Source organism: Botryllus schlosseri, chromosome 5 (genome assembly GCF_051294905.1).
Source record: "Botryllus schlosseri isolate E-star chromosome 5, Bs_hap1, whole genome shotgun sequence".
NCBI classification, from domain to species: Eukaryota; Metazoa; Chordata; class Ascidiacea; order Stolidobranchia; family Styelidae; genus Botryllus; species Botryllus schlosseri.
In genome coordinates this window covers 19259643-19279533 of record NC_137240.1, presented here as the reverse complement: position 1 = coordinate 19279533, position 19891 = coordinate 19259643, and the positions used below count along the sequence as shown (strand labels likewise).

The following is a 19891-nucleotide window of genomic DNA, read 5'->3' as shown; positions in this document are numbered from 1 at the left end:
TGTGACCAACAACCTCACAGGAACGTTACATAATATGGATTGCTCTGTTTCGAATACATTTAGGTTGAAGTTAATATATCTGGGTGCAGTATTAAATTCAACGTCAGCAATATCTCTACCACATTCTCAGTTGATTTACTAGTCACAAAAAGCATTAAGACAAAACCTAATGTAAATAACTTTCCCGTATTGTCAATCGCTGATGTCAATGTGTACAATGTACATCAGGCTGGAACAAAATTGTATGAGCCCGTACCCGACAGTTTTTATAATACCTTTGATTTGATCCCGAATATTGGACATGCAAATAAGAAATCGTTTAATTGGTCAAGGGGTTCTAGATCGCGTTTCAAGCGCGAAATATATCCTATACTAAAGTCTCGACCGGAAAAGAACGACCGGACTTCGACCTCTTGTCCACTGCTTTTTACTACAGTCGTGAAATATATGGAGTGGGGCGCCAGACCTGGGCAATTTATGAAAAGGGGCGCCAGCAGAAAATGGTTTGGAACCACTGTGATAAGCGAGATGTAACGCTGTAACGCGAGAGTGATCATGTATCATTCGTTTTTATGATATAACATTGAAATAATTATTATTATCGTCAGTATTATGTCCTTCATATGCGAGTTGCACAGCTTTTTTGTCTTCAAATAGATGTCGACCGAGATTGTCTGATGTACGCAATCGATTTGACTAATCGAAAGTTGGATCACTTTTTCACGGTTGTGGTAAAGTATGAGAAAAAGCATATCTCGGTACAACGAAACTCACTCCATCGATCTTGGTTATGACGAATATCCTGTATTTCATGAATTCCAAACTAGCACAATAGACATACTGAATGGATTATTGACCACAGACTGACACACACCTTTTCTTGTCTTGGATATATTTTATCAAATTCCGAAAGAGGTAATTGTGTTTTTGATCAGTAAGTTCGAAAATCTTGCTCCATTCATTATTCAGAGAGCCGCATCGAATGTTCGCAGTTGCTGTTTCCTATAAATGAAATCTCCAGTAAACGTTCGGCAAATTCGGATTTCCGATCTCAAATGAGTATGGTGTTACGTTCGAAAGTTTTGCTTTTATGTAGACCTTGAAGGGCAACAAGTAATGCATAGACGTGACTAATCTTGTCTACCAGCGATTATGCATTTGTACGCTTCTATGCATGGTTGTTTGTCCCTTTTTTCTTTACAATTTATCGGTTGTTCAAAGCTTTACAGAGCTCAACCGACACATTGGCGCGACTCATGTCATGGGTGGGGCTAATGGAGAATGTGCTGCATTAACCAATTTATTCATACACGAAAGAATTACAAAAGTAAGATGACAATGCCTACGGAAATGTTACACATTATATATTACAATTAATATCTAACCCGACAAGTGATAAGTGAAGAAGTATAAATTTGTACCCTTTCAGCCAAGGCTACTTAGTGTTGTGAATTGGGTCATTGGCGACACCTTGTCGACTTTTATTTTCCATAGTCCACCCACGATATCAAAATTGATAGGGCCTATATGTATGGTTGAACAATTTGTAATTACTGCAGATAGGTGCATCGGAAATGGCTCAATTTGACGTAAAGTGCTCTCCATCTGAAATATTCCGTCGGGATTGCGATAAAGCAGAGTACGGCATTGACCAGGGCAAATCATGTTGGGTAGAGAGGAAGAGTCACTGAAATTAATATCGGTACTGTCATTCACCTTTGTGAAGGATATACATACCTTACCCCGTACTGTTAGTGGATCTGGTAGGCAGACGCCGTGACATTTTGTACATTCTAACTTACCAATACTGCAGTGTACTGAAACTTCGTGTTTCTTTGAGTGTGATATAACGCAGTGCACAACTTTTATGTAACGCAACAGGGCAGGGGTATCAAGCATCCGGCCCGCCGTATAAATTCATTTGGCCCGTACGCGAAAAATGCTTGTATAATACAGGTCATTTCCCATATAAGTTGAGATTCTAAATAATAAATAATTAATGCTTATAATCTCTTAAGACAGCAAATGTAGAACATGATCATTTACCATATTATAACTGTCCAACGGCAATGATGCGTTTCCACTCACTCACTCACTCACAATAAGAAACAAGTCTACGACATACTCATTTCAGAGTTTTCAGGAAAATAGAACAAATGGTAGTCATTCACAAAGGCGACATTGGCAATGCTAAACCATTGTACGAACGTTACATATATAGTTGTCGAATAATACGATAATAATATCTCTGAAGTTGGTATATTCTATCAGGGAGATCTAGAAGCCTTGAAGTCTAGCAGAAGTTCTAGATATCCCTGTATTCTATACATGAAGTGTGCAGCTGTGCACCTTCAGAGTACACGCAAGTGACGATTTTCAATGTTCCGCTTTCTCCAGAATTATGAGTGGGTTCATTGCGGCAGTTCAGTAATCTTGCAAAATTGTATGCGTGGAAACCCCAGTTATGATTATATTCAGGGTTGCCATACCGTCCTTATTTCTAAGATTTGTCCTTATTTGGAAGGGCCAGGTCTTAGAAAACTCAACTATCCCTAGTTCTAAGAAATGTCCTTGTTTTCGACTTGCGTCCTTATTTTGTCTTATTTTCGGCTACTGCAGAACTTCGATCGTTTTCCTCGTGTTGCATAATATTCTAAAATTACGCTTTTGCGTCGAGATTTTATGACATCATTAATGAAAGGAACTCCCTTGGCGTACACACCTCATGATTTGACTTCTAAGTGGTGAGATAGCTAGGACAGTGAGTGGTATAGCAGTTTCGGCTGTACTAAGCTATCGCAGCGGACGTCATTTTAGCAGTAAACAGCATTACCAGGTTTCTGCTGTTTAGTCTAGAGCAGAATAAGCTGTGGGGAAAGCAATGCAGTCGACACTTGGGTTAAAAAGTAGCAAAGCTATAAATTATTGATAAATTTATCTAAATTATATTGCAGATGCAGTTTTAGCTACGGATAAGGCTAAATCGGAGGGGCGATTGTTTCGCGCATTGCAATGTCTGCAATTGTGATATTAACCTGGAGGGCATGGGAAAGACCGCTATTTCAACTCCCATTGATAGCCAAAAACACAAGAAGTGTGTCATAATGACTAATTAGAGCCAGTCGATGAAAAATTATTTCACAAGTCGATCAGCGCCAACGACCACAGACTACAAAGCAGCTGCCGCTGAGGGCAGTCTACCTGTGCTGGGCATTCCATACTGTCAAATAACAGCAATCATTCCTCACCAACGATTGCTCATTGCAATTGTTCAGAGCAATATTCCCGGATCCCAACATCGCAAAGTAGTTTGGTTGGGCCAGCACCTAGACTATACATATACAGTATACACTATACACGCATTGTTGCTGGAGTTATTACTCCATACGCTCAAAAATGATTTAGTCCTAATTTGTTTGGTGTGCTGTACAGCCGTTTTTCCATCTTGGTTGACGCCTCTAATGACGAGGTGAAGAAGCTTAGTTTATACCCTATGGGGCCCAAGACCGACGTTTTTTTGTGTGTAAGGTGGGGGGGAAGGTGACGAAGTGCGGTTTCGGCACTGAGTAAAGGTAAACCTAGACCGGAACTGTTGTGAGATCCATGAAGCAATTTCTAATAACAAGGAGTTGCTGCAGCAGATTGTTTCTGCCGAAAAGTACGGGATGTGATACGTCACGGCTCGAACAAAACACGCTTTTTTAATGCTAATCTATTTTTTCGACTGTCCTTATTTTGGGATCCAAGTCGATGGCAACCCTGATTATACTACATAAACAAAGTCGAAGTGTACTTGATTACAGTCTTATCTCATATATTCATCATTATACATAGGCATAGGCACAACGCGGCATCACTGCTTAAACGAATGGAACATAGAAACATGTCACCTAAGGCTATATCGTTATAGGAATAGGGCGATTTTTTTGACCTTTCAAAATTTGTCAAAATTTTGTCAAAATTGTTTACAAAGTCAAATTTTTTTTTACCTTTGCTTTTCGTTTGTATCGTAGATTTTACTCTATGTGAACTTATCATTCGATATTTTACAGCTTGCAACCTACTTTATAGGCCCATTGTAGACGGCCCATTGTCCGCTCATTGTGAATCATAAACGGTCAAATGAAACAAATAGGTTGGCATGGTGTTATGGTCAACGTACCACAATATCCTTACTGAAGCAAGACTGCTTAAGCATTGCATGGTTCTTATATGGAGAGGTGCATGCTAAAAACATTGTGATGTAGACAGCACTGTCAGAATGAAGCAGCGCGGTGTGTCATCAGCAGTTAACAACATCTTCATTGTTGTAAGCCAACAACTGCTGCTGCTGAACGTTCTTTCTCCATTCGTGACAAGATACTTAGTAATGACAGACACGTTCTACCCGAAAACGTAGGAAAGTATCTTTCGTTGTACTACAACAAATTTTAATTATTTCTACCATAATACGTAATGTAAGTACTGGAATTCTTCATAAGGTCACATTTCGTTGAACTACTAGTTTTTTTAGATTAAAATTTGTCAGTTTTTACGTCAGGCCAAACTACTTCGTAAGGACAAACATTTCCCACCAGAAATGAAGATAAGTAGTACAACAGAGGTGGTCAGTAACGAAGTACTTCTACTTTTCGGAAGTACTCAAGCAGTTTTCCTCTACTTCTGGTACCTACTCAAGTAGATCTGATTTTCTCTACTTCTACTTCTACTTCGTAATATTTTGTGATCTACTTACTTACTTTTCGATATTTTCAGTTTGTCAAGTAGAAGTAGTTTATTCCCCTAATACAAAAGATAGCCTGAGGAATTTCGGGGCAGTTTTCACTGAGTACCAACATTTCATATTCATAAAAGTCAAGTAAAGCCGAGAAATTTTGTTGCGCTTCGCGCACAGTATTTATGGTGTGACAAATATGTTTCACGAAAGTGTCAGTGAACACAATTCAGGTACCGGATTGTCTGGTTCCACTCACATCGCATTGTGGCCCATATCAGATATTTCATCACAGTAAATATGACCCACCATAACGTTTGAAACCACCGTTTCGCAATTTAGCAATTACCTATATCATATCGTAATCCAGCAGCCCATGACGTGTCCTGCTAATCTGGAAAATCCGGAATTTCTTAACGTTACACCTATTTTAGCAGATCACCTTTGAAGCTTTATGGACAAGAGACATATTTTACGCTTTTTAGAAGTGGTATTTGTATTTCACTTTAAATTCCGAGTATCGTACTTTGAGTTCTAATTACTTTCAGTTCTTTTGTCTGCCGAACATGCATGTTGAAGCATAAAAGCAAGTGTAGTAAGGCCTCTATTTTCCGAAAATGAAGACACACTAAATATAATTTTTTCGATCCACAATATTTGTTATTAACGTATACTAATCGTGCAAAGTGTTGAAACCGTACAACGATACAACTTCTCTGTATTGCTCTCGCCTAAACTTGGGGCCTTATAATATGGGGGCGGGTGCCATGACATGATATTCTCCAAAACGGGGTCTTCTAGTATACAAAGGGTTAGCATCGCATTTCCATATCAATACTATAATTTGCATCCCATGATACGAAAGAATGCTTATTCGGTCGAAAATTGATACCTCCCGGAATGCATCAATACGAATCTCCGCACCTTCCGTATAGCTCAATTTGCAGCTTTTGACAGTCCATGCAAACGAATTAAGACTGTTTTCAAAACTACTTACTTACCTGAGTAGATTTAAAGTCAGTAAATTCTACTTCTACTTCAAGTAGCTTTAGGTGTCTTATGGAAGAAGTACTTCTAGTCGTACTTGAGTAGATATTTTCGTCGCTACTTCTACTTCTACTTGAGTAGCTTTCTTGACTACTTTGACCACCTCTGAGTACTATTTTAGCATTATGTAGGAAAACACGTAATTTGCATACGTGAGGTCAAAATTTGGTCAAAATTCAGTTTTCTTACGTCAAAATTTTCCATTTTCAGGTCCAAAAAATCGCCCTAGTTATGACACGTCTTTTTGAGCACCTGCTTTAGGGGTTTGTAACTGTAATTAATCGGTCAATCATTGCATATACGTAAATTCCATTGTTAGCGAGTAAAGGTGTTGCAAGAATAGAACCTCTATAATTCGTGGGCTTTGTCATAAAAGAGTCCACTAAAATCAAATGTATGGATTTCAAGGAATTACTGTCAGATCATTTCACCAGTCCACCCCGCATCCTCCCCCACCCCCAGTAGATGAAAAGGTTTAATCCATCCAGTGGTCGAAATTTAGTTTTACACCCCTTCTATATGCGGTGTACTGTATGGGTTACGGCATTAGCATAAGGCAAAATGAGAAGAGGTATAGGTGTTTTGCCATGTTGATTCGAAAATAAGTACCAAAAGATAGGTATGTTGTGTAACCGTTGATATGATTTTCACAGGGATGTTTGACGGTATATGATAGACGCAGCAGCAGAGTCACTGCAGCCGTGTAAAGGCTCAGAATCACGCAAATCGTCCACCAGGCCTCGCAAATATACTAACTAGTGACGTCTAATTAGGCTTACCATATTTTGGAAATCTAAAAAGAGAACACTTTTTCAGAAATTTGCAACTTGCGAAACCGGAGTAGAATTCTCAAAAGTCGGTGAATTTTTCCCGCTTTGCGATCGGTTGACTAAAAAGAAAAAAAAAGGTCATCTTTTCCGCTCAGAGCTCAAAATACCGTTTTTCTCTCCACATTGCCAGGTGGATGAAAAAAAAGGGTCATCTTTTCGCTCAGAGCTAAAATCACCGTTTTTCACTCCGAAATGCCCGCCGGAGCGTCACTTCTGTACTAATTTGTGGCATATCACTCGCAGTTTGCTCTAAATCTGACCTAAATTTTCAAAAAAGAGGACAAAATCTCAAAAAAGAGGACAAAAGGGCGTCCTCCGAGGACACTTTCAAAAAATTCAAAAAAGAGGACGTATGGTAAGCCTACGTCTAAATGATGCTACTGGGGTTGGAACATTGTTCTATATTGAGTCATCCATTATTTAGTTACCGCTTATTCAGAGTGGAGGTTCCACATTCGTCTACAGCGGACGAAACCGTTCTTGTACGGCACGGGAAAACATGTTGATAAAGTCTTTATAACCGAAATGATTGTGCGCCCGCTTTATTACTCTGGAAGGAACTGACTGAAGGTACGTATAAGAGTTCTGTGATAGGTGGCGCGTCGCTATTAGAGGTCGACCGATTATTATGAAGGCAGAAATCGTGGCCTATATTTAATATGAAAATATATTGGAAATTCAATGCTCCGTGTTCTCAATATTAAGAAATCGCCGACGCAAATGGCGATATACGTGACAAATTTACACTTGCAAGAACACAAGTTTGACTATTGAGCATGCGAAACTGTACTTCCTGCATTGCAATCTACCTCTACTAGACTGATCTGCAATTCCGTATCACGTTTTACTTTTCGGGCTAGCCTAAATTTCAATGTATGTGCGCAATTCAGCAACACTTCTTTTCAATTCTAGTTTTCTCGTTTGTTGTTCATATTTCTGTGGCATGTGCTGTACAAGTGTCATCTTGCCTGGTATATAACTTTTTTGTGGTTCTCTGCTGCCTTAATATCGGCCTGTGTTCTCGGTTATCGGCCTGTGAGTGTGTCGATAATCGGTATCGGCCAGGAAAAACAATATTGGTCGACCTATGGTCGCTATTACGCTGTTCAGCATGTGACATTTTTGTTAGTCAAGGAGAGTCACTAGTTCGTTGCACAAGGGTCCTGAGTTGACAGTAGATTGTTGATGGTAATTGTTATTTCAAACGTTTTGGAATCGAAACCAATCCAATATTTACATGGTAATCCAATGACTTTCCATTTGTGACCATAAATTGGACCAGTGTCACTAACTATGATGGCATAACTCACAATTTTATTACCGTAGACTACATAATTTATACTGCGATTGCCTGACAACGCTACATGGGGGGTCGATTACCTGATGGAGGTTAAGAGACAAGCCATAGACATGTTGTTTGTTGTATTCATGGTGCTTGTCGACTACTATGGTAATATCCACCAGGCCGATATTCCTTATTTTTGATTCCGTATCTGCCGAATTGTAGCCCGGCCCACTTCTGGCTTTTTGTAAGACACCGCTTACACGGATGAGATGACGAGAAGGAGCCTAGATAAACCTCCAACACTTCAGTCGGAATTGTGGAGTCGACCTCGGTAGGACTCGAACTCAAAACCCATTGGTGTTGTTGATTATACCACTACGCTATCTCGCAATAGACATGTAGTACAGTACAGTGGCGGCTCGTCCTATAGGGCAACTGGGGCATTGCCCCACCTAAAATTCTGTTCAATAACAGTTCTTTACCATTTAGAGACGCACAGCAATCTATATATACCGAAATCAAAGCGAAAATCGTATTCTTCTTGTCCTTTCGCTTGTAAATGCCCATATATAGCGAAGTCTCTGCGAAAATCGAATTCTCTTCCGTGTTTTCGCTTTGCGAATGCCTAGCCGGGGCATGCCCCGGTAGCGCTCATAACAAGCTTTCACTGTCTATTCTCTCAAAGCCGCGCACAATAAAGAAACAGTGATTTACTCTCTCCTATTCATAAAATTACCGAGCAACCGGGGCAACATAGCCTAGTCGCCCTTAAGGTGTGATGTAACAATCGTATCTATATCTGAACTCGGTTACCGTCATATGCGTTTAGTCGACCTTTGCTGGTATAGGTCGATTTTGATGGTGTTTCACACCATGATAATTCTTGAAACTTGGTATGTCATGTCGTGATGGTGGTATTTAACACTGTCCCAAGTTACAGGGTTTCTACTTAAAGTTTAGGGTAGTAATTCCGTTTCCGAAGTTGAGTGTGTGCTGACCGTCATGTATCGCAAACAGATTTTACTCAAAAGCCGGTATTGGCATCCATTGATTTTGACGATGTTCCATACCGAGATCGGTCATGATATTTGGTACGGTAAGTCTTAATGTTAGTATCGAACGCTGTACCAAGTTTCAAGTTTGTCACTGCACTGTGTTTGTGGTAATTTCGTTTCCTAAGTCGAGTGAGAGCTGACTCGTCATTTATCGCAAACATATTTTACGCAAACCCGGTATTGGTCTCCATAGATTTTAACGATGCTCCTTACCTAGATCCGTCATGAGCTTTTGCATGGTATGTCTTGATTTTAGTATCGAACGCTGTGCCTAGTCTCAAGGTTGGCACTCAATGATTAGGGCAGCAATTTCGTTATCAAGGTCGAGTATGTTAGAGATGTGCGCTGATCTGACACTTAGCCAACCTAACGCATTGCGGATTTCACGCAAAAGCCGGTGTATCTGTGTTAACGCTAACTGTGTTCCATACTGAGATAGGTGATGAGATGATGATATCATGAAACAGTTTACTAACATCCTCGGTTTGCATTCAAATATTTACTTTTATTTTATATTCTCCAATGTCAATTTCACCGTGAAATTGTGGCCTTCAGGCCATTTGCTTACAATTACAACCCCTGTCAAGCGCGATAGCTGTTTCGTTTTCGATGGCGGCTAAGAGCTGATCGCTTGATCAGCCTATTCCTCAGTAAATTTTACGCAAAATTTGGTGTTGGTCTGTTCGTATTAATTTTGACAGTGTACCATACCGAAAACGGTCATGAAGCTATTTCTCGATGATTTCATGTAACAGTGTACCAAGTTTTCGGCTTTCATCCACGTATTTATTCGGTAATATATTTTCCCAAGGCGATTTTGCAGCAGACATATAGACACTATAGACCGTAAGCCGTATGTGTCGTGTGACAGTCTCCAGCCTTAAGGCCAAAATCTCCTATGCTGTACCGGGACGGAATTTCCGAGGCCGCTATCCGTAGTTCTTCAGAATTATGTTTTGGATTCAATATGACATGTCCAATCTATGAGATAACAATTGCGTATGTGTCCGAACTCGTTGACCTTTCCAGTTAGGCTTACGCAATCTCTCGAGTTATAGTCATTTCCATTGCTGCAGATAATTAGTCAGGTATAGTGCGAACATGAACCGTGTCGAATCTTTGTTCCGTACGCCGTTTACATAGTTACCACACTTCAAGTCACAGCTCACCGGCAGACCTCTCGCGGCACACACGTTAAAATCACTGTTGTCGGGAAGTTCGTGTTACCGTAGTCCGTACCACCAAGTTACTTGTTTACGTTGGAAAACGCCATTGTGACGTCATCTTGATAAAAAGTCGCTTGCAGCCCTTGCCCCACCACCCGATATTGTCACGAGCCGCCACTGGTACAGTATAATAAAAGGGGCATAGCGCATTGGTTCAAAATGACTCAATCATAGCGGTTTCGAATTTTCTTCACTTCCGTACTTACCGACTAAGCGAGCTGCAGACATGTTCAACCCACCGTGTATGATATCAGTCACTAAGCGACGATAATAATTCGTTGTATTTCCAATCGCATCGAACGTATGATGATCAAATTTTGTCACATTCCCAGATGAGACCGATTCTTTCCATTTCGTTGATTGTCATCTTCACCCTTGCAAGTAACGCATGGTGTGGCAGGCGAAGAAGACGGGTTGTAAAAGCTATTAAAAATATCGTCAGGAGCTACGGAAAATACAAGTAAGACAACCTGTAGATATTGTTGTCTTAGGCCTATATACAGGGTATATTATTCGGACTTTTAGAAGCGAGCGCGTCTCTTTAAAATGTCGCTGCCAGTGCTTACGGTCCCATAAATGTGCTCTTGTTATACCTCATTATATAATTATTTATATATGATATTAATTTTTTAGAAACATCATAAATCCAATTGCAACGTCGCTGATAGCAGGCTGGGGAAAAGACGTGCGCGGTCAATTGTCAAGTCTAAAAAACAACGTAAGTGCCGTCAAATTGCCAGCAGTGATTGAGACTAATGGGAAGTGGCCATTGTTTCTGGTAAACAGTGCATCTCATGATAGCAATAAACTCTATTCCCCATCTAAATGTTTGTCATTTCCTGTTAGTGAGATTGGTTTATGAAGCGCAAAGGCAACATGTTTAATCCGTCAGAACACCGTTACAGTTATGCCACAACCTTTCGATTTATCTATCTCATTTTCAGGACAGGGAATCGTACAATAATTTCATGATGCTTCTCAGAGCCGACTTAGAAACCAGATTTCCAGAAGAGGATGTTCATGAAATCATTGAGAATCTTGACGAAATAGCGGCGATGCAAACAGGTACACGCGTCCATTTTGCGTTTTCGATTCCATGTTACCGTCGTGTTTACCATCAAGCACATGGCTGTGAATGCACTGATATAGTCTGCAATAGTGCAATAGCAATATAGCGGCAAGATAACGTAGTGTTATAATTCACAGGTGCAACACCAAGGAGTTTTTGGTTCGAGTGCGACCGAGGTCGACTGCAAAATCCCTGCCTATAAGTGTTTGAGGTTTATATAGGCTAATCCTGGCCATCTCATCCGTGTAAGCCAGGGGTGTCAAACATGCGGCCAGCCAGACGATTTAATCCGGTCCACGAAGCAATTCTGAGTAGATTGCATTATCCGGCGGTTTTGTAACAAATGTTGAGATTTTCTGTAGGAAATACTACCATTAAATAATCCATAAGACGGCAAATGTCGACCATGCTCATAGACCACATTTTCACCAGCGACTTCAATTCTTTGGTTTCACTCTAGTCACCATTACGAAGTCGGTGACATTCACACCCAATTTCGTGAAGGCAAAAATGTGCAAGCCCAGTTCAGAGTCATATGGAAAAAGGACCTCAAGTAGTTATTCACAGAAACGAAAACGCCAATGTTGAAACTTTATATGCTGGTTACATGAGGAATAGATTAGGAACACAAAATATAATTCAAATATCTGCGGTCGCACTGCTGTGCTACTTCCCACTTAAAAGCTCCCCGGCTTACAGAGAAGCCCGAATCGCGATTTAAAAACGATAAGCCAAATTCCAACGTCCGCGTTTACAGTGCAATCTCTGGTATAGTGTTATCTCTGGTATTCCTCACGGCGCACACGCAGGACTAAAGCCAGATTACGACTAATACAAAGTGAGCATATAAATATGCCAACTTCTTATCATCGTTGGCATTTCTGTGTTAGCGATTCACAACTGTATCAAACCGACCAATCATGGTATAATTGTCATTTCCATTGTTCGCGAATAAAAAAATCGTTGCTAGAATAAAACCACTATGATACAATATAATAGGCAACTATAATGTACGAAAATTGTACACGCTCAATAACAAAGTATCCAAGAGAAAAACAAGGGCATTTGAGAGGCTAACATTTTGGAACCATTTGACCAGTCTGGCCCGCGAGTGATTTGAAGGTTTCAATCAGGCCCGCGACGCAATTTAAATTTGATACCCCTGGTATAAGCGGTGTCTTATAAAAGCCTAGAAGTGGGCCGTGCTACAAATCGGCAACTACGGAATATATATGAATAAAATTATCGTGGTGTAAATTACTATTGTAGTCGACAAACACCAAGAATACAATAAACTAACAATGCAATAGCATACGTCTGGTGCTCATATATATACATTCCATTGAGGGAATAAAATAATGACGTCTCTGCTCGCTTGGAAGTAGGTTGGCAAAATTAGACATGAACTGATGTGAAAGTAAAATTTCTGTTTTTATCAAGATAGACCGTTTTTAAACATATGGAATCGTGCGCTATACCAAAGTATGCAATGATCGATATTTTCCAAATCACACAGCCTTCGATTGTTACACTTCTTTCAACTGTGCGGCGTAAACATAGACGAGGACTGAAGATTTTCATGTCCAAATCACTAATTCTTTCGGAAATATGTTAAAATATGAAGCCCTATCCAGCATCAACCATTTGGTTCAGAGGTTGCAATGATTTGAACATTGCATATTTTATATCTAAGCGTATTTTCCCATCATGATCCGATTTATGAAAAATAGCGCACCTACATCCGATCACAACCCTGGTAAAGTCCTAAAATCCAGCATTAGAGCTCATAAGAGATAGTACGCAGAATCAGATCCATCATATATCATTTCAGATGAGCTTTTGCTACTTGATGGCGAATACGGAACCGACAATCAAGACTTGGCGGGGTCAGAGATTCTTGCGGAATTGGCAGAAAGAGTGGATACGTTGAATTCGCACTGAACTTGGTCCAGTTATATTACCCACTGATAAATAACTTTTAAATTGTATTTGATTTGTGTCACAGTTTCATACCTATTGGTGTATCAGAAGATATGATGCTGCTCCACAATACGTCAATAGCATCGCACGATTGAGACTGCATTAATTGGATGTTGATGGCTACTATATTTACATCGCAATAAATGAGAATACATTTCGATAATTTGTAAATTCGTTGCATCTACCGCTTACTCGACTTTCGCGGTACTATACCGCAGCACGTGAATAGAATTTCCGGGGTGCGGCTGAACGTAAATCATATCTGCATCTGTTGTTTTCGAAATCACTGGTATATATATGTAGCCTATAGGCTATATCGACATATATATTGTTGATTACTGGCTATCCGTTGGCCCTTAAGATATCGTACTACAATTCGATTTTAACCGATACTGACATCCTTAAGGAAAGTATTTCGAATAATAGATACAGACCGGAGATTTTGCTCATACCATTGCGAAACTGAGGTATCGGGGACTTAGACAGGAAAGTCTTGGTCTTGGCAGTAGTCAGAGTGAATAATGATTTAAAAGTTGCTTCTTCGCATTTACCTGGATATGTGTTGGGAATTCGGTCACGTGGCCGTAACACCTACTGTTCTTTCGGCTCTGATAGATCGGTATACTATAGACTAGGGTTGCATTTGAAACAAATAGCGTTTTAAAACAGTGTTTTAAACAAAGGTCTTTTTTGAAACAACAAATTGTTTTTTTTTAAGTTGTAAAATTTATGCCATAATTGTGTAAATACTTTCCCTAAAACATGTTGTATGAGCTTACGGACAATTACCACCGGATATAGCCGACGTATATCGATATGGAATGGTGAGAACCCTCAAAATAGTCGGTTCAACAACAATAGTACAGATATTTCATCAAAGGAGATATATTTACCTTATATTTTCAATTGTGAATGTCAATCCACTATGACCTCACAATTTAATATTCGTGAAGTCATGACTTAAAATAAATTCTAGGCACTTTAGGCGTAGCAATATAATTATTTCAAGTTTATTCAGAAGTTTCCTTGGTCTGTTTACTAATATATCTTTGAATACTCACAACAATGCTGTGTCATTTGCAATACAAGAGCTCTCTCCGCTACGCAGACGCGAAAGCTCCTAACCAATTACACCATGTCGCTATACCATAACATATACTTCCCGATGTTGAACCACTAGCTGTGACTGGAAAATTTCGATTCAAAGCGAAAATACGTATTATCTTTATCTCCCGCTTTGTCTGTGATGGTCGAAGATTCAAGAAATTGCTAATTCGGAAGTCATCTAAATACAAGCTACGGCAGCATTCGCAAATTGGACGGTAGGAAGTAGCATCTAGATTCCCTCTTTCTCTCAGCAATATAAGTTTTGATTGTGAAGGCTGAACTCAATAGCTGTGTATTTAATGCGTAAACACGATTATCTGGATGTTGTGTAATACGCTGCAATATGTTCGAGATGTTCGTCCAAGGCCAACTATAAGAAAACACAGAGATTCATTGAGTAGGCTCCGTGTAAATCTATTCATGTCGCTTGCGAGAGTATATGGAGGGCTTGTGAATATCAAGGTCGCGGCATATATAGGCAAGAGATATCACAGGTTGACATGCAGGCCTGCATACCTACCACACGGAAGTAAGTTTCTATGATCTTTGCTGTCTCGGGAATACCATACATTCATAGGCATTGTGAATGCGTTGGCGGCAAGGCAAAACAAACCGCTCTTTGTGTTGACCTATAATCTTTTAAAACTACCGGGAAGGAAATTATGACATTGGTGAGTTAGATTCATGAACTTTTCAACGGTTGTGATAAAGTGTTGCTTGGATTGAATGGTTGCGGTTGCTATTTCCTGCTAATGAAATCTACGTGCAGTAAATAGCAATTTCCTCGATGGCATAATACTGCTATTCATCGATTATAGGATTACATAAAATCAATGGTAAAACATGTGCACTTCTTTAGGGTTAGTTGTTCTATTTCCGTTCTGTTCAATGCGGCGCTTGGCCAAGGCTTAAACACGAAATCCACTAATACGCATGTGCAGCTGATGGGTTGTACATGGTAACCAGGGCTGTGGAGTCGGAGTCGGAGTCGGTGGAGTCGGAGTCGGAGTCGGGGTAATTTTTGCTTGATGGAGTCGGAGTCGGAGTCGGAGTCGTGAAAACTATAATAGCTGGAGTCGGAGTCGGAGTCGGAGTCGGTGGGAAAATACTGACTGGAGTCGGAGTCGTAGTTGTGAGAATGACTATGACTTCGACTCCGACTCCGACTCCAACTTCTCTATCATGAAAACATTTGCTTTCAAAGAATTTTCAATAGAATTTTTATGTACCACCAATCACTGTTATTATTAACCATACAGATCGGGTGCTGCCAGCCCGTGGCACGCAGGCCAAATTTGGCACACGAGAAGGTTAGGTGTGGCCTGCGAGGTAATTCTCGAAATTCTTTATGACATCAGGTACAATTTCAAGGCCAACCAAAATTTGATTAGCATGACCGCGAAATTTGATGATGACTAAAACAACAGTTCTGACGCATTGACGTTTCCAGGGGTCAGCCACATTTATCCCAGATCTTCGTATATGACCATGAAGTAGAATATTTCATAGCAGATTTATTGGACTTGAAATTTTTCTTCGTACTTCGCATGATTCATTGTCACTAGATTTCTTGCATTCAGTATTTGAGCTCCCTTCTGAGAATGATAAATACATATTATTCACAAAATTGAGTCTAACTATATTCGCAATTAGGAGATACGGCTTCGCTTGTGATGTGCACTCGCAGCGAGATCGTCGACAAAACATTTGCACAAAATGATAGAGGCATGTTCACTGATACCGTCGATTTTGCTATGTCTAAACGTCGAATAATCCTGTCCTTGCCAAATGAGCCCAGTGGTATACAGATGCGACCCCCAATGTATGTTAATGACATATTTATTGATATAGCTATAGCCTAATTCAGTCGTCCAATAAATTTCGCGCTTCGCGCGACCAGGGCTTGATTGCGCACTGCACAGTTGCATGACATATTGTTATCAATTTTAGAGCGTATTAATATAAGTCTTGTTTGCAATGTTACCTAATTCGGTTCGCTCCTATCGACGACTAAAAAAAGGTTATCAACATTCCAGTTTCCCGCGCAATGGTTCGTAAATCTCAGGCGTCCCTTTCGCCGAAAAAGTTGCCCACCCCTGATATAGATAAAATTGGACATTACTTGCAAATTACAACTCAGTTGCAGAGGGAAAGAAAATCACAAGATGCGTTTTCGTGATGCACTCAAAATTGATGTAATTTTTGGAATTATACCATGATACTGTGACAGAGAAAATGCTTCGGCTGGATTTGTAAAATTGTAAAAATGATGTAAATATGACCAAAGGATGCTTCCCACTTGACAAAATTAAAAATATTTGTGGTGTAGCTGAGCTGTTTGGGTCGAACAAATGATTAGGAAAGACTGCAAGTCCCAATCCTTGAATACTTGATTAAGTACATGTAGACTAGACGTAGACTATGGTCTTTGACTACTTAACCAAATTCCATTTATGACCAATGTCTTTTATTAGTAGTAAGAGTGTTGGTGCTTGTAATCAGGATAGTGTGCAATGACAAAATTAGTAAGTTCAATTTCTTTATTAGTTGCTGAGTCATACACAAGAGCTATAGGGGAGATGTGGTACCGATGGATCAAAAATTGGAAAATGATCGCTGGCCCCAAAATGTTCAGCCGAAAACAGCGGGTCTTTTGCTGGCTCAGCACTTTGATACATGCAAGCTCTACCGATCGCGCACATATACATGAATATCCGTCTTTTCAAAAAATATTTATGGTCGTTCAAAATTTGTTGCTCGAACGTGTCATCGGTCCCCACCCGGTGGGTCCAATGGCACACGACCCAGGGACCTATGACACATATACCCTAAATACCTCAGATGTGGCAACTTTTCTTGCTCAGTATTATAATCTAAGCTACAGTAAGCCAAAGAAGAATGTTTGATCGCGACCGTCAAAAAATAGAAAAAATATCAACTCAAATGTTGTCATAAAATCACGTTCCGATTTAGGCTCGGACTTATAAATTTGAGGGAACATACATATTGCCCGAAAATCGACAGTGTGACTTCCAAATGCCTCGTAATAGCGATAAAACATCATACGCAATTATTACATAAAGATTTTCTGTACGTAGGCTTGTTTCATTTGTTTTATGATTAGTATGCTTGATTATTTTGCTTGATTTGGCAATTGTATCATCGGTCCCCACCCTACGAATTTTATACATGAATCGAAAAAAAATCCACTCAAGGAAAGTACTGAAAAAGTAATAGGTGCCATTATATAGCCTGATACAAGCCCTGCACTTCACAATAAAAATGATTGCCGCTTCGTTCGTGTTGAAGGTTACAAAGAAAAATGTATATGTCGATATAAATTTACTTTACACCCCCCAAAACAAAAAACATCTGTGAGAGACCCCATAGTTCGCGCACGTCGAATTTTCTTGTATGTGAGGAAAGATTTTGCCAGCAAGCAATTGTAGACAAGTTCACAGAGTGTAATCATGGAATTATCATAGAGAATTTTCAAAGTATTTTCGGTCCCAGTGATCCATCGGTACCACATCTCCCCTACACTTGGATTTTTCATCTACATTTTTATTATACAGGATTGGATATCTGCCATATTTGAATGATTCATACATTTCAGGATATTAGAGAGTCCATGTTATAAAAACTTGAATAAGGACGGATATTTAGCAAATCTTTATTTCATGTTAATTGCATAGATAATTCGAGCTGTGCCACGATGAAACAATTTAGCATGCCACAGTTATTCATATGTTTACATGTGTTCAATGGTTGTATGATAGTCATTCAACCGACAATGTGGCATATAATTTTCGAAGTAAATTGGTAATAATGCTGGAGTCGGAGTCGGAGTCGGGAGTCGGAGTCGGTACGTTTAAAGACCCAGGAGTCGGAGTCGGAGTCGGTACATTTAAAGACTCAGGAGTCGGAGTCGGAGTCGATATATTGAAAATGTGTGGAGTCGGAGTCGGAGCCGGAGTCGGTGGTAAAATTTACCGACTCCACAGCCCTGATGGTAACAGAACCTAACTCAGAATTATACCACGGTCATAAATCCTGCGTGCCTACGTACATACTGCCTACCCTCCTGCGTGCATACATTCGTACGTTCCTATACGTGCATGCATTTGGCTTAAAATGTTGTACTCGATTTATACCGCTGCATAAGTCTGATGTAGGTGCTGGTTTCGTGAGCCATGGGTGTATCTGTATACTGTATATTCACACCCGTATATCAGGGGTGGTACACGGCTGGAAATAAACTCTCTTTTCGATAATAGTGTGGTTGCAACGGGGTGCTGCATTAATCCAAAATCAACTAGAGAACGAATGGTTTAGCCAATTGCTCTGTATGCATCTCGTCTGACTTTTACGTTTTACCGCGAGAAACTTCAAATCGGTCGCTATACAACTACAATGCAGTCATGACATCACACGTGGCCTCCAGAACTGATTCAAGTATTTCGAATATCTTATTTTACGTCATTTAGTATAAGTATCTTCAGATTATACCTGTAGAAGCTACAGGTCTTGCAATAATTACGAGGCTAAACTATGAATGTAAGAGATTCACAGAGACTATCGGTATGGTATGGTAATAGTCAAGCACCACATACACTGCATCCTTCACATTCCGATATCCTTCGCGACACCGATGTTTCTTGAGCTTATTTCTAAAATCCCATGTGTTCGTAAAATCTCATAATCCTCATATAGGATGCTACAAAACAAAATTGAACCTACCGTGGTATCGATGTGTAGTAGGCCTATACATGGACCGAATTCGGATTATTGTGGAACCCATGTTCATTGCGAAATTGCTTTTCGTGTGATTGGCGGCTTCTAACCTTTACACGTTTCTAAGATTAGCCGCGCAACGCTGCTTCATCGCTATATCGGTACTCACCCCACTGGTTTTAGTGGATGCAGCTATAGCGTCACAAATGCTTTCAATATCAAAATATTAAACTCGCTTCATTATATTAGGTGTCACGAAGAAGGATATCAGAAGGCGAGATATATTTACAGTTTACCCGATACTGATCACTAGGGCGATTTTTTGACATGTCAAAATAAGTCAAAATTTTGTCAAAATTGTAGCGTTAGGTCAAAAAATTGTCAAAATTGTTTACAAAGTCAAAACTTTTTTTCCACCTGCATTTCGTTTGTATCCTAAATGTTTTTAATGTCCGTGAACTTATCATTTGACATTTTACAGCTTTTAGCCTACTTTGTAGGCCTACCATTGTAGATGGCCCATTATCTGCTCATTGTGAATCGTAAACGGCCAAATGGAACAAATAGGTTGACATGGGGTTATGCTGAACGCACCGCAATATCCTAACTGATGCAAGACTGCATGGGCATTGGTTCTTATATCAAGAAGCGCACGATGAAAAATTGTGATGTGGACAACATTGTCAGAATGAAGCAACACGCTGTGTCACCAGCAGTGTACGCACGACTTCAGTGTTGCCAGCCAATAGCTGCTGCTATTGAACGTTTCTTCTCCATTATTGGTAAGATACTTAGAAAGGACAGACACTTTGCAGACACATCTAACACAGCCAAGTCTCAAATT

The 19891-nt window shown here is 39.9% G+C and overlaps 1 protein-coding gene and 1 long non-coding RNA gene across 2 annotated transcripts in view; one reads left to right on the top strand and one right to left on the bottom strand.

The window, feature by feature from the left end:
* LOC145439886 (uncharacterized) overlaps positions 1 to 19891 on the bottom strand; it is a 231459-nt gene that overhangs the window by 28336 nt on the left and 183232 nt on the right. The gene's annotated exons all lie outside the window — the stretch shown is intronic.
* LOC145439867 (uncharacterized) lies at positions 10488 to 13369 on the top strand. Its single transcript, XM_080317523.1, has 4 exons — positions 10488 to 10617; positions 10791 to 10875; positions 11102 to 11222; positions 13058 to 13369. The coding sequence occupies exons 1-4, from the start codon at positions 10490 to 10492 to the stop codon at positions 13165 to 13167; spliced, it is 444 nt and encodes a 147-aa protein (XP_080173649.1). The 5' UTR covers positions 10488 to 10489; the 3' UTR covers positions 13168 to 13369.

Bases quoted from the DNA above. Each gene is read 5' to 3' on its own strand.
- LOC145439867 (XM_080317523.1), top strand. From the start codon at position 10,490: ATGAGACCGATTCTTTCCATTTCGTTGATTGTCATCTTCACCCTTGCA. The intron at 10,876-11,101 runs GTAAGTGCCGTC...TCTCATTTTCAG, and splicing joins TGTCAAGTCTAAAAAACAAC to GACAGGGAATCGTACAATAA. The intron at 11,223-13,057 runs GTACACGCGTCC...ATATCATTTCAG, and splicing joins AATAGCGGCGATGCAAACAG to ATGAGCTTTTGCTACTTGAT.